General features: G+C 33.2%; 1 protein-coding gene across 5 annotated transcripts in view; it reads right to left on the minus strand.

Annotated features, from left to right (window-relative positions):
• Sec23a (SEC23 homolog A, COPII coat complex component) overlaps nucleotides 1-15,657 on the minus strand; it is a 51,244-nt gene that overhangs the window by 13,641 nt on the left and 21,946 nt on the right. For all 5 annotated transcript variants that reach the window (XM_047541137.1, XM_047541133.1, XM_047541135.1 and 2 more), the window contains 6 exons: nucleotides 14,767-14,890; nucleotides 13,060-13,140; nucleotides 11,790-11,879; nucleotides 10,106-10,212; nucleotides 5,245-5,398; nucleotides 731-808 (listed from right to left, as the gene is read on the minus strand). In XM_047541137.1, coding sequence (XP_047397093.1) covers nucleotides 731-808; nucleotides 5,245-5,398; nucleotides 10,106-10,212; nucleotides 11,790-11,879; nucleotides 13,060-13,140; nucleotides 14,767-14,890 — 634 coding nt within the window. The remainder of the gene's footprint in view (nucleotides 1-730; nucleotides 809-5,244; nucleotides 5,399-10,105; nucleotides 10,213-11,789; nucleotides 11,880-13,059; nucleotides 13,141-14,766; nucleotides 14,891-15,657) is intronic.

The raw sequence follows: 15,657 nt of genomic DNA on the forward strand, positions 1-15,657 counted from the left end.
TGAATAAATGTTCTGTTATTTATTATATAAACAATCTATAGTTTATTGATAGGGGAACAGATTCCACTGTTCCCAGTGGAAAAGGTTGATAAGGTAAATTAATTTCTTTGCCTGGTATGACCCCATAAAACAGTTCTCAGGTGATGATAACATGCTGTAAGACTAGCGTGGTAAAATTACCTCACAAAAAGTTCTTGTGATATCACTGCATTTTGAACCCCTTATATCAGATGAAAGGTTAATCAACCTTTCACCTAATTGTACCAACAGTGGGGTTTCATTGTAAATCTGTTTACCACAAATAAATGACTATTTGTAAGACCAAAATACAAAAACACTATATACTTTTCATTGACTACTCACAGCACAATATTAAGTATTTAGCTATCCCAAAAGTTACCTAATCAAAAGAATAACTCAATAAAAATAGGTCTAATAAGATGGGTAATAAAAGATAATAACAGTCAGGCATGGTGACACAAGCTGTAATCCTAGTAGCTCAGGAGGCTGAGATAGGAGGATTGCAAATTCAAAGCCAGCCTAAGAAACTTGGCAAGGCCCTAAGCAACTTAGCAAGACCCTGTCTCAAAATAAAAAAATTTAAAATGGGCTGGGGATGTGGCTCAGTTATTAAGCACCTGTGGATTCGATCCCTGATATTACATTTAAAAAAAAAAAAAAAAGGCGAGACCAAATGCTACTGACAACATAAGAATTTTTATCTACTTACCTGTGGATAAAGAGAGAAAGTTTCTGAAAATCTGAAAGAACTTGGATCATCTTTGTGATACTCTCCAAATTTCTGACACTTAAAAAAAAAAAAAAAAACTGTTAGTAATGTATTCCTGCTATCAGAGCCAAAACTGTTGCCTGTATATGATCTATTTATAAAAAGTTACTACTTTTAAGTAAGTAGACATTTGATGTAGGATAAAATTGGAATATTACATGTACATTTAACAAGAGACGATTACAACAAAAAGAAAACATTTGAATTTCAAAAACAATTATGGTGCCAACTCACCCTAAAATGTTTGAATTTGTTTGTTTAATTAAGTATCTCTGTTAATAAATAAAGAACTCCTAAATACTGACCAAAAAAATTCCCTAACACTTTACCAAAAAAGGTATTAACCAACTAAAGGAAAGATGTCTATCCAAATATCAGAGTAGCTATAAAAGTAACTTGCTGGTACAAAATTTGGTGTATCAGAAATACCATAAAGAAGAAATGAGGAAAAGAAAATCAGAAAGACCAACAGGCAATCTAATAAAGAAAAAAGGCAGGGCTGGGGTTGTGGCTCCTTGGTAGAACACTTGCCTAGTATGTTTGAGGCACTGGGTTCAATCCTAAGCACCACATAATAATAAATAAAGGCCCATTCAACTAAAAAATACATTTAAAAAAAGGCAGAAATAAGAAGATAGAGAGAGAGAGAGACATACATTGGCAACAGAGAAGTAGGCTATAATAACATGACAAAAGGCACCTAAGGAATAAAGTGAGATTATAAGAAAAACAAGCCTAGCACAATGACTGAAGCACTCAATAAATGATAACTTATAACTTTTCCCTGAAGAGTTTTTATAAAACTTATGTAACTGGTCTATCTTCTGGCAATGTTTACCATAGTAGTTGCATATGAGCTAAGGGCAAAAATAACAGGCAAAATAATAATGAGCAAAAAGTAACAAAAGGTTCACTGCTAAGAGTTGTGCGTGGCTTTTGAATGTTCAACTCCATCATTTATGCATTTATTTGTGCCTTACTGAGAAAGTAGAAGGCATATTTGGCTTTATCTAATTTTAGCTTCCAGGAAAAATCATTTCAGAATCAGAGTTATCCAAGGATAGAAAAGTCATAGATGGCTCAGTGATAGAGCATTTGCCTATCATGTTTTTATTTTGCTTTGTTTTGGTATCAGGGATTAAACCCAGGGGTCCTTTACCACTGAGGTACATCCCCAGTCCTTTTTTATTTTGAGAGGGTCTAAGTTGCTGAGGGTCTTGCTAAATTGCTGAGGCTGGTCTCAAATATGTGTTCTTCCTGCCTTAGCATCCTGAGTCACCTTACAGGCATGCAACACCACACCCAGCTACTTGCCTATCAGGTACAGAGGCCCTGGGTTCAATCCCTGGCAGACAGGCAGGCAGGAAAGAAGGAAGCTATAATAATAGATTTAATCCTCAAAAAACCACATCTCAGATCTTATCTTCAATGTTCTCTGATAATGCTTCACTGGCAAATTAATAAAATCATCATTGCCCAATGATAGCCACTAGCTACATGTGGCAATTTAAATTAATTAAAATCAAATAAAAATTAGAGGGGGCTGGGGAGATAGCTCAGTCGGTAGAGTGCTTGCCTTGTAAGCACAAGGCCCTGGGTTCGATCCCCACCAACCAAAAAAAAAAAAAAAATTAGAAAGTCAGATCTTCAATTGCACTAGCCACGTTTCAAGTGTTCAATAGCCATGTGTGGGTACCAGTTCTGTGACACTGCATTTATAACACTGCAGAAATTTCTGGGTAGTGATGATCTAGAATATCATATATACTTACAAAGATCTAAAATACATAATACATTGAAAAGATTTTTATGAAAAAGTCAGTATGTTGGGTATTATTCAGAACTATCAGCCACATTATATTAACCATACATTAACCATACACCTGTCAAATTGTGTCCAAAATTCTGCTAAAATAATGCATTAGGCAAACCTGATGTTATAATAATGAGGGAAACAAAGGATTATTAAGCTGGGCAGTGCTGCAGTAATCCCCGATACTCAGGAGGCCAAGGCAGGAGGATTACAAGGGTAAGGGCCAGCCTCAGCAATTTAGCAAGACTCTGTCTCAAAATAAAAAAGAAGGTCTGGGACTATAGCTCAGTGGCAGAACACCCCTGAGTTCAATCCCCAGTACAAAAAAAAAAAAAAAAAAAAAAAAAAAAAAAAAATCCCCGAGTTGGAAGTATCTAATACTTATGACAAAAATTTCAGCTATTATTGTGAACATTTCTTTCATGTCATTAAGTATTCTATTATTACTTCAATTTCAATGCCTGACTAGCATTGCAATACTGACATATACCACAACTATCTTAACCAATTCCTCATTATTGGCATCTATATTTATCCTATTGTATTTTTAGAATATATTCTTAGATATTTCTAAATAAAAGATAGTTTTTAAGTTTCTGATGTAGTCAACAACTTCCTTGACATATACATGGTTATAGAGATGTTTATAAAGGCTACACAGATTTATATACCAAAACTACAAACTATGAAGTTGTCCATTTCCCTGAGTATAGGGCAACTCTAGCAATTATCCTGTTTTTCTCTTCTTAAAAGAACTGGTGAGAACCTAGCAAAGTCAACATGTAAAAGTACAGTTAAGTAAAACATTAGCACAAAATTCAATCTGGGAAATCAAAAAGTTTCATTGTAGAGGGTTAGAAGAGTAGCTCAGTGGTAGAACTGGTGCTTAGCATGCACAGGCCTTGGGTTCAATATCTAGCACCCAAACACACAGGTTTCATTATAAAACAGTATCAGTCAAAGAATTGATGACATTTCACATAATGCTAAAGAGCTCTGTGTAATGAGCTAAAAAATAATGATTTCTCTGTTCAGAATGAGGAGTTCACAGGTTTCACCAATGTCATGTCAGATTTTTAAAAGATAGTAAATTCCAGAAAATTTTGCACTGCATAGATAATCTTTTCTGTTGCCCAAAACAAGAAAAGGTCAAAATATATTTAATGATTTTTCTTCCTATCTGGATCAAAAGGTCCACCTCTGAGCAACTATGCTGGCATTTGTACTGACAGTGCTCATCAATGGCTGAGTCTGAGAGGTCAAATCTCTCTTGTTAATAAAAGATACACTAATACTGTCACAATACTGCTTTCTTCACAGAGAGGTGCTTCACAGAATTTTTCTCTTCTTGGATTTTAATTCAACCTTAGTGAATTAAAAATTACATAATTAAAATTACTTCATATTCTTTTCTCTCTGCATTAATATACTAACTAAAGCCAAAAGTTAAGTGAGAATTTCAGTCTGAGGGATTAATTTGATATTTTGCATAAAATAATTTATTAAATTTACATGTTCTATAAATGAAGATCAAAGTTTAAAAAAATGCTAAAGTAGATAATGCTGGGTGTGGTGGCACACACCTATAAACCCGGTTACTCGGGAGGCTGAGGGAAGAAGACAAGGCCAGCCTGGGCAATCTACTGAGACTCTATCAAAATAAAAAATAAAAAAGGGCTGGGATGGAGCTCAGTGGTAGAGCACTTGCCTAGCATGTGCAAGATCCTAGTTCTATCCCCCAAAAAACAAAAACGGCTAACTTTACTAAACAAAGGCTAGTTCACTCAAGACTATTTTTAAAACTACATGAAACAAAGAATGACCTATTCGATAGCTTAAAAGCGAGTTAGCTCTGTCTTGCACTCAATACCTTAACAGAGCTCTCAACAGGATATTCCAGCTGAAGAGTGAATGAAGAAGTACTTGCAAGGAAATGACAGACCAGAGAAGTAAAAATGGAGCATTAATAAAGTCTTCTAGGTCATAATGTGAGAAATGGGTTCTCCTGGTATGTTTACAAAATCAAGTAAATCAGTCTGGGGATGCAGTTCAGTGGCAGAGTGCTTGCCTGGAAAGCATGAGGCCCTGGGTTCATTTCCCAGCACCATACACACACACACACACACACACACACACACACACAAAATCAAGTAAATCAACATCACCAATCATTTTACTAACATATATTTGGTAATCTAGATACCATATAGATACATGTCTATATTTCTATATGTTACTCTGTATAATTTATACATACCCCAATTACTTTTAAAAGATGTATATACAATATAAAGTTTCATTCAATATAAAACAAGACACCAGAGTAATGAATATACAAAAGCAGTAAGAACAGTTATAGTAATGCATAATTAAATTTCAAACTAATTTCGTACCAACTAAAATAAATAGAAAAATAATAGGTTACTTACTTGCCATTCTTTCATGTTAAGGAGAAAAAGGCAGTCACGTTTACTAGAAGTTACTACTGAATTCTACTTTCATTACTATGCTATTGTCTCAGTAATTTGAATAGGAGTCCCTCATACAGTACTTCAGGTCACTGTTAAGTACTTTGAAGGAAATACAACAAGCATATTACAAATGAAAATATACAGACTTAGAAAACACAATGTTTATTTACCAGACGAATGAGCTGTCTGTCCAGCCATCTGAGCACATCTGGCCCTTCCTCTGTTTCTGCTCTATATATTGCTAGCCGGGCCATAAGAATGGCAGCTGCCTCCTGGTCAAAAGATGCAGCAATGTTCTGAATTTGAGTTTGAGCATCTGCCCAGCTAAAGAAATGAGAGAGTACAGAAATGTTACTGAATTATATTTGCATTATCATGGTTGGACACCGCACAGATTTAAATTTGAAAAATGCACAAAACTACTTCAATATTTCAAGCTAGACAAACAAGCTTTTGGGAGAGGGGGTGGAAGCTTTTTCTGGTTGTTTGTTTGGACTGTTTTGTTTTGGTGGTACTGAGGATTGAATCCAGGACCTCATACATGCTAAGCAAGCACACAACCACTGAGCTACATCGCCAGACCTAGCATGTTTTCAAAAAAGAAATCACTAATAGTTGTTTTACTATAGCATTGTTTTCAGAGATATATAACCAAACCTAAAAAAATTCTCTAAAGTAAACTATAAAGGTACATCTCCTCCATAATCCTAAAAACATCAAGATTTTTACAAGTTAACGTAATAGTATATATGTGTGTGTGTGTGCTTGTGTATACACAAACAGAGATAAACATGTCTCTATATCAGACTTTAGAACTTCATTTCTTCAATTTTATAAAAGTAGAAAAGAGGCTCAGGATATAGCTCAGTGGTAGAGCACTTACTTGCACAGCATGTGTGAGGCCTTGGTTCAAAGCCAAGTACCACCACATAAAGCAGAAAAACAGAAATATAAAAAGAAACGCTAAGTAATTTATGAAACTGGAAAATAAAACAATAGAATTTTTTTCTCATTAGTCTTCTCTGTCCACTTCAGTATAATTACTAAAACTAAAAGTTAAGTGAGCCTGGGTACGATGGCACACACCTATAATCCCAGCAGCTCAGGAGGCTGAGGCAGGAGGATGGAGAGTTCAAAGCCAGCCTCAGGAAAAGCAAGGCACTGCTAAGCAACTTGAGATCCTGTCCCTAAACAAAATACAAAAAATTGGACTGGAGATGTGGCTCAGTGGTTAAGGGCTCCTGAGTTCAATCCCTGGCACCCAGAAAAAAAAAAAAAAAAAAAAGGTGAGAATTTCAGCCTGAAGGATTAACTTGATATTATGCATAAAATAGCAGTAATTTTATTAAATTCACATGTTCTATAAATCCAATTCAGTAAAACTAGTGCTGGGCCTATATTTGTTTATTTGATATTTCAAAGCTGCAGTTTTATAATACTTCAGATGATCCTAGTTCTAAAGTACCTTACTTTGAGCAAGATTGACAATATTTATGAATTTCCTGAAAATAAATGTTAAACCAATTTTACAGATAAGAGCAATCCCAAGGGAATTCAGGCAGTAAAATCTTTAAAGTTCTTCTCCCTTCTTCTTCTACTGATAGTTTTCTAAGAATGAGAATGTATAAAAAAAGACATTGATAATTTTGAAAATTATTATAATGCAATTTAAATACAGTGACTACATGAATAGTTAGCTTAAGTATTAATAATTTAATATTTATTTTCAAATAATCAAAGAATTTAAAACAAAATTGTTTAAATCAGGACTTTCCTAACTTAGAGCCATAAAGGTGACATTCTTTCTTATAAAAATATAATGGTTCAATATTAGAAATACATTATCAAGTAAACACATGAAAATGTGCAAATTATAACTTGTTAGTTATAACAAAGTTTGATCCAGAAAGCCCAAATTTTCTGACACTATAAAATTTGTCTTCTGTATTACCAATAATCTTTTACTATAATTCTTACTAGTTTCAAGTCAAACTTTCTAGATCAAAGTTATTTTCTATATGAAAAATAGGGTAACTATTTTCTCAGGAGGATGAGTTTTAATTCTACATGGTTTATTCACTTAACAAAAATACTTGTCGAGGCCCCTAAAGTCATGTTTGTAGTAAATGAAGAAAATAATAAACCCTTACTATTGAAAATAGTCAAGATAAGTTAACCTGAAAAGGAGACTTTGGTGCAACACAATGCTATAGAAAGGCGACACAGTACATAATATCTCTACTAATATTGTGCCAACAAGTTGAAATAAACCCATGAAATTTCTTTAGAAAAAAAAAAAAACTCCCTTTATTTTGAAAGACTAACCTAATTTTTTTAAATTTTTCATTTTAAAAATATATCAGGGCTGGGGATATAGCTCAGTTGGTAGAGTGCCTGCCTCGCATGCACAAGGCCCTGGGTTCAATCCCCAGCACCACAAAAAAAAAAAAAAAAAAAAAAAAAAAAAAAAAAATTCAAGCATAAAAGCTGTAACAGCAGTAGAATAAACTCCTCTATACCCATCACCTAGATCTATCAGTTGTTATCATTTTAACACATTTGCTTTATCATTTTTCTCTTTATATGAAAATTTTTTCTTTTATAGAACTTTTGAAACTTAAGTTGGAGATTTATTCCCCTTCCCTAAATACTTTAGTGTTTATTTCTTAAGAACAAGAAAATTATATTATAACCCAAGTCAATGATCACATTCACGAAATTTAACACTAAAACAATGCCATAATCCCACATATAAACCATATTCAAATTTCTCCAACTGACTCAATGATGTTCTCTACCGTAAGTTTTTCTCCTACATAGGATCTTATCCAGGATCACATGCTGGCTTTAGTTATAATATCTCTTCAGTATACTCTAATCTGAACCAGTTACTCATACTTGTGTTCTAAGACATTTTTAAAGAGTGTTAACCAGTAGCTTTGCAAAATATTCCTCAATTTGCTAAGTCTAGTTTTTCCTTAAGCAAATGTTTTGAATGTCCAATTTAACGTACATATGCATGTGTATACACGCATGCATTAAGGCGTCATAAACAAATTGACAGGTGTGCCAAGAATCAGTACTTATAAGTTTCTAGTTTGAAATCTGAACAAATCAAAGGGAATGCTCAGTTCATACTTTTCTTCAAATTAATAATGAATTTCAAAACAAAGCAATGTAACAGCAGGAAACAATCTATGTATAATCCTACGCTAAGTAATAGATCATCCAATACAACCAACATTCAGTTCAGACACTGGGCTCAGGATTTCAAGAACAAAGCTGAAGTTTAAAAATAATTTAGTTGCCAAGCACAGTGGCACACGCCTGTAATCCCAGGGGCTCTAATAGTTTGTCTAATAGCATATCTATTAGTTTCCTGCTGAGGCAGGAGGATCACAAGTTTAGAGCCAGCCTCAGCAATTTAGCAAGGCCCTGAGCAATCCAGCAAGACCCTGTGTCTAAATAAGGTATAAAAAGGACTGGGGATGTGGCTCAGTGGTTAAGTGCCCCTGGGTTCAATCCCTGGTACCAAAAAATTAATTAATTAATTATTAATTATAATAATATTTAATAAAATAAAGAGCTACTAATGCCTTTGCTGTTCATTTTCTAGGCCATGCCTAAATTGGATAAATTTAATTCAGTCAATACTTTCTCCATTTAGGCAATCAAGTTCAAGACAAACAGAAATGGAGAGTAAAAGCCTATTTACTCCTAGATTCACCTTCATCCAAGAAATCTTTTCCTGGCTAACTTCATTCCATGATTAGTGTCTATTTATTTTTTATGTTTCACAAATAGTTATATACAGAAAGATATTAAAATAGATAAGAAATAATTAATTCTTAATACAAAGAGGAACTAAATTCAGTTCAATTTGTCATCTTGGCAAATACTGAGTAAAGAACATATGACCAAATATATGCCTTATTCAGAGAATCTATTATACAGATAATAAAAAAATTATCTGTTATGTCTAACTATTCCCCTCTGAAGATTCTGCCTATATCAATAAATTCGGACAAGACCATGTTACACAAAACACTACCTTATAATCTTAAATACTAGACACTTAACCTTGTGTGCTCTTAAAAGGTGCTGATCAAAGTGGAATGTATGAACCAGGTCTCATTTCCCATGAGATAAGAATACAAACTAAGACTTTCAGAAAATTTTGAGCAAATCAACAAAATAATTTCATATCTAATGAAATCTACTAATAAAAAATAGAAACTGTTTTGAATGACTTTTTAAAATCTCATTTTCCTAGTAATTCACTTTTATTGTATTTACTAAAAGTATTTGTTCCCAAAGGATTGAAAGGAAAAAAAAAAAAACACTGGCCTTTTAGCATAGACCATTTGAAGATGAGCCTATATGATGGTGAGCCTACACCATCATATAAAGACCAAGTCTGTTCAAGTCTCTTGCATTCACTCTCCTCTAACAGTACCACAAAACAGAAGCTAGATAAAGACATGAAAAATGAATTAAATAACTAATAGTTAAGAATTTTATCATCCATTGAAAAATAATGCTATTAATCTCTGCATTACATTATTAAGTACATATATTTTCATATGTGTATGCATTGATTTATATACAGAGATAGATACAGATTTAGATATATAGATGTAGATATTACTGCCTATTAAAGGAAAATGTTTGATTTTCCCTATCCTGTCTCATGGGTATGAGGTAAATAAAAACTATTTTGAAGAGTATGTCTCAGGAGTACTCTTTTAAAATTGCTCTTACAGTTCTCATCAATTAATAGTCTAACAAATAAAATGGTTTTGAAAGAAATAAAATGCTGTTTATTGTAAATGTTCACATTCTACTCATAAGTGTCTCCCACTTGAATCCCACAGAAATTCAACTTGGAATCATGACCTAAATAGTTTTGATATGCAAATTAAGTCTTTAAGAAATAAAATGTATAGGATGGGAATACAGCTCAGTGGTAGAGTGCTTACTTAGCATACCTAGGTTTGATCCTAACACCACCACAAAAAAAATACAACTTACTTCCTAGCGATGGTGGTCACTCGGATGCGTCTCTGCCCACTTGAATGCTGATACTGGGTCACAAACTGGATTGCACCCCGTCCTCCTTGAGGAATTGGAGCATTATGCTGTGTAAAAATAAATGAGTAAAAACAAAACAAAATTGACTATGTTACTACCATAGACTACCTATTCTCTAGTAGTAATAAAATTGATTCAAAAATTTTAAAAAGTCTCCTGTCAAGCAAAAGCCAGGACCAGAGAGCTTCACTGCTCAATTCTAACAAACATCTAAAGAAGAACTAATACCAATTCTTTTCAAAATATTCCAAAAAACTGAAGGGGAAAGAATTCTTCCAAATGAAGACCAGTATTGCCCTGAAACCAAAATCAAAAAGGATGCAACAAAAACTGATAATTACAGGTCAATGTCCCTAATGAACAATGATGCAAAAATTCTAAACAAAATAATAGCAAACCAAATTAAAGAGCAAATTAAAGCCAGGCATGGTAGTACACACCTGTAATCCCAGCAGCTCAGGAGGCCACAGCAGGAGGATCACAAGTTCAAAGTCAACCTCTACAACTTAAATGAGGCTCTAAACAATTCAGTGAGACCCCATCCCTAAATAAAATGTGAAAAAGGGCTACAGATGTGGCTCAGTGGTTGAGTGCCCCCAGGTTCAACCCCCAGTACAAAAAAAAAAAAAAAAAGAGCAAATTAAAAAGAGGGATTCTTCTCAGGAATACATGAACTGGCTCAACATAAACAAATAAATAAATGTCATCAAGAGAATGAAGGATAAAAACTATATGATCACCTCAATAGATGAAGAAAAAGCAATGTGATAAAATTCAAAATCCCTTTATAGTAAAGACACTGAACAAATTAGGTACAGAAGGAACAAACCTCAACATGAAGGCATATTAACAACCCCTTAGTTAACATCATACTGAAAGGCAGAAAGGTGAAAGCTTTCTAAGATCTAGATGAGATAAGGATGCCCACTTTCACATTTTTATTCAACACAATATTCGAAGTATGCCTAGAGCAATCAGGCAAGAGAAGGAAATCAAGGGCATTCAAACTGAAAATGAAGAAGTCAAAGTGCAAACAACACCATCTTTCTCAAGTGCAGAAAATCCTAAATACTACACAAAAAAACTATTAGAACTAATAAATAAATTCAGCAAAGTTGGATACAAAATAAACATACAAAAATCAGCAACATTGCTATACACAAATGGCAGTTTATCTGAAATAGAAATCAAGGGCTGGGGATGTAGCTCAGTGGTAGCGTGCTTGCCTAGCATGCAAAAGGCCCTGGGTTCAATCCCCAGCAACACAAAAAAAGAAAAAGAAAAAGAAATAGAAAGCAGTCCCATTTATAATAATTGCTACAAAGAAAATGAAATATCTATGAATAAATGTGATCAAAGAGTTGAAAGATTTTTACAATGAAAACTATAAAATGTTGATGAAAGAAATTAAGCAAGCTAAAACAAATGGAAAGATAACTGTTCATGGACTAGAAGAATATCATTAAAATGTCCATGCTACCCAAGGTTATCTCAGATTCACTGCTATTCCTACAAAATACCTATGACATTCTTCACAGAACCAGAAAAAATAATCCTAAAATTCATATGAAATATCCATGACCTAAATTAAATATGTTCAATATTCAAATATAGAAAGTCATACCTGATTAACAACTTCAAAGTATATAGCTAAGGTTGTAGTGGGACTGAGTCCACATATCTTCCATTGACAAGTGCCACCCGTTCCTATCTCCTGTAAAAACGAAATACGATATGCTTGAAAGCCAGAGAACATAATTTATTAGTATAAATTAAGGACAAAAATTTCCAGTAAGAAAAAACATTTCAAGTTTCAAACTAACTCATTGCATGTTAAAAGCTTAAGAGTTTCAGGGCCTGTAATCCTAGCAACTCAGGAAGCTGACAGGAGGATCACAAATTCAAGGATAGCTACTTAGCAAGGCCATAAACAATTTAGTGAGATCCTGTCTCAAAAGTTTAAAAATAATAAAAAAGGGTTGGGGATATAGCTCAGTGGTAAAGTGCCATGGGTTTAATCCCCTGTACCAAAAAAATAAATAAACTTAAGAGTTTTTGAAAACCATATCACGAATATATCATGAAATAAAATTAAGCAATTTTTATAGTAATAAAACTACAAGGCAATAAAGATATTAGTCACAAAATTTAAAAAGTATTGATACAAGGTCTTTCTTAAAAGCATATGCCATTTAATAAAGTAAGTAACCAATATTATTTTTGTTTCCACTATTTGATCTGTGTAGAGATATAAATTTTAACACATAATACATGCATATAAAAAAATCCTCTTGATTAGAATTATGTCTGAATTCCAAGAAAACTGAGATATAGATCTTCAACATGCAAACTGCTTATAATTTTGTAACTTGTAACTTAATTTTGTAACTGTCATTTTTAATGCTGATTACCCACTTTATGTTTGTTTATCCCATCAGCTAGAACTTTTTAGTGCATTATACCACTACTAGATGGGATAAAGACAAAGAAAGTAAGTGAAACTTAAATCTGGTTAATCTGGTTACTTCGTTGGAAATTCTGGTTTAACAAAAATCTATTTGTGATCAAGTTTGACTTTCAAATCACGAGTTTTTTCAGGATTTTTGTTTGTTCGTTTGCATGTTTTTAAGGCACACTGGTCCAGGAACAACTTGGACATTAAAGATATAAAACTGGTAACAGTAAAAAGTTTTAACTTAAGAATGGATGGGAAAGGGTATGTGAAAAGAGCAACCATAAACAGATGCATATCAGCAAAAAAACAAACCACAACAGGTCCTACAACAATTTCAAAAAAGAATGCCACTCCAAATCTCTGTTGGTGCTGTCCTAAGAATTAACTGTTTTTTTTTCTTGGTTTTTTTTTTTTTTTTTAAAGAATAAAAGTGACTTACATTTTCAGACACACAGGGTCCTTTGGAATTGAGAGATACACAGGGTCCAATTGCTCCTGAAATCTTTATTTCCCTTGAAGTCTGAAAAACAAATACAATCTGGTTTCTTCAAAGATAAGATCATATGTTCATTTCAAAGTATTTAAGAATGTAAGATATTCTTCCATATTTAAAACTGAAAAACCAATGAAAATATACTAACATTGAAAATAATTCCTCACTGACCACTTCTCTATTGATAACTCCCAAATTTAAAATACATTTTAAATTTAATTTTACTTCTCCATTTCCATCAGTCTATAGAGGTCTCCCTCTGGAAATCTCACCCTGGATTCAAACTTACACCATACCCAAAATTCATATGCATTAATCCAAAATCATATACATCATCTTTTGGTTTTCCTCCCAAATAAAAACCTTGTCCAGATTGGTCTCTCCAGTCTCTACTGTCACCAAAATTTAACCTATCACATTACCTTCTATCTAAAAAAAATGTAGAAAGCCTATTTATTTTCTTGTATGAGCTTCTTTTTCATAACTTATCCTGAACAGACAAATCTTACCGAAGACAGTATTCACTATACTACAATGATTTCTGCAGACAGATGCATCTCCAAAGTACAACCAACCTACATAATTAAAACTATTTCTCTTATATTCCAATAAAAACTATACACTTTCACTGGACATTTTTGTCAAACATTTCATATTGATTCTCACCTCTCTGCCTCTCCCTACACTGGTTCCTAAAAAAAATGCATTTTCCTCCCATCTTTCAAAAACTGTAAGATAGTCCCCTAAGATAAATTGTACCCTACATGCATTCATTTTTCTTCCCTAGACTTTTATAATCTGTTATTCAATCTATCACATCAGTTAGTCTTTTCTTTCTATCCTATGACAAGACTATACCTTAGATATCTCTTGACATCTCAATTTTTTTTTTCCAGAGCCAAAGAACAAACTCACCTTGCACATGTTAGGTAAGGGCTCTGTCACTGAGCTAAATACCCAGACCCATTTCTTGACATCTCTATAATTTCTTAGCATTATGCTGGATATATAGCAAGCATTCAATACAATTAACAAGATTAATAAATACTTAATGAATATTAAAAATCAGTGCTTATAATATACATGTAACTAACACAAACCCTTTAGGTTTTTGAATGCAAATTTGAAAGTGAATAAAAGAATTTTATAACAACTGACTAACCACAAAATTATTATCAAATCTTAAATGACACAGAATAGTTTATCTTAAGTTAGATAATTGCTCCATTAAAAAAAAAAAAACTAGCACTAAAAAGATCAAACACACTTAAAAAGTTAAACCCAATATAAAGAAACAATAGAAAGGTAAAAGAAATTTTACTCATATAATTCTACTTTCTAACAATTGTTCAGAAATGCTTGATCTCATTGTATTTTTAATGGTACCTGTTTTTCAAGTGAACAAAATCTCTAACTCAAGTTTCAAATAAGAGGCTGGGGATGTAATTCAGTAGCAGAGCACTTGACTAGCATGTATGAGGCCCTGGGTTCTATCCCCAGCACCACAAAAACAAAACAAAAAGATTTCAATATAAAATAACCACTATTTTTTTAAAGCCTACTGAATTTGATTAATGAGATTTTAAAATTATGATCAAGACTACAATTTCTCTCTTGATAAACATATCACACATGGCAAGTTTTGGTTCTTACCTTTATTTCTAATGTACCACCGAAGCCCATTTTAAACTGTCCATGCATATCTTTGGTAAAGACTCTTTGAAAAGTTTGTTTGAATAAGGAAGTGTTGAAAGAATCACCCATTACCATGTATCCACTACATGGAAAGAACAAAACAATGTATGAGCCACAGTAAAATGGATCATGTGTTACCAGAAAATAAATTACCTCTCAAGAGTACCAATAAATTTTAAAGATATTTCCCAAAATGTTTAAGACTCAACTATATATGAGAATATCCTCACTCTACAAATAATCTTAATTCTGAGTGTATCTGAATGCCCCTAATACTTGCAATCTGTCCTCAGCGATTTTTTTAAATTTTGCTTTACATAACAACACATTCACATATTAAAAATGCAAAAAGGCACAAAATGCTATACAGTGACAAATGTGTTTCTCTCACCCCTGCCTCCCAGTTCTGCATATTGGCAAAGATACCTGACATTTTACAGCATATATTTTCATTTTTTTTTTTTTTTTTTTGGGGGGGCAGTACTGGGAATAGAACCCAGTAGTTCTCTACCAAGAAGCTATACCCACAACCCTTTTTTTGTTTTATTTTGAACCAGGTTCTTGCTAAATTGCCCAGGCTGTCCTTGAACTTGTGATCCTCCTGCCTCAGTCTCCCAAATTGCTGGGATTACAGACATGCACCACCATGCCCAGGGCATTCTCATTCCTAAAAACAAATGTGTAAGTTTATGTGGTGTGTGTGTGTCACATTGAACTTTCCAGTGTCATACCCAGGGAATGAGAATAGAGGGAACCTTTTCTCTTTATACATTTATGCATTGTTTAAAATTTTTTCAGGCTCACTTTGGCAGCACAGAGTACAGAGTATACATTAGAAAATTATACTGA

Source organism: Sciurus carolinensis, chromosome 2 (assembly GCF_902686445.1).
Source record: "Sciurus carolinensis chromosome 2, mSciCar1.2, whole genome shotgun sequence".
In the NCBI taxonomy this organism is placed as follows: domain Eukaryota; kingdom Metazoa; phylum Chordata; class Mammalia; order Rodentia; family Sciuridae; genus Sciurus; species Sciurus carolinensis.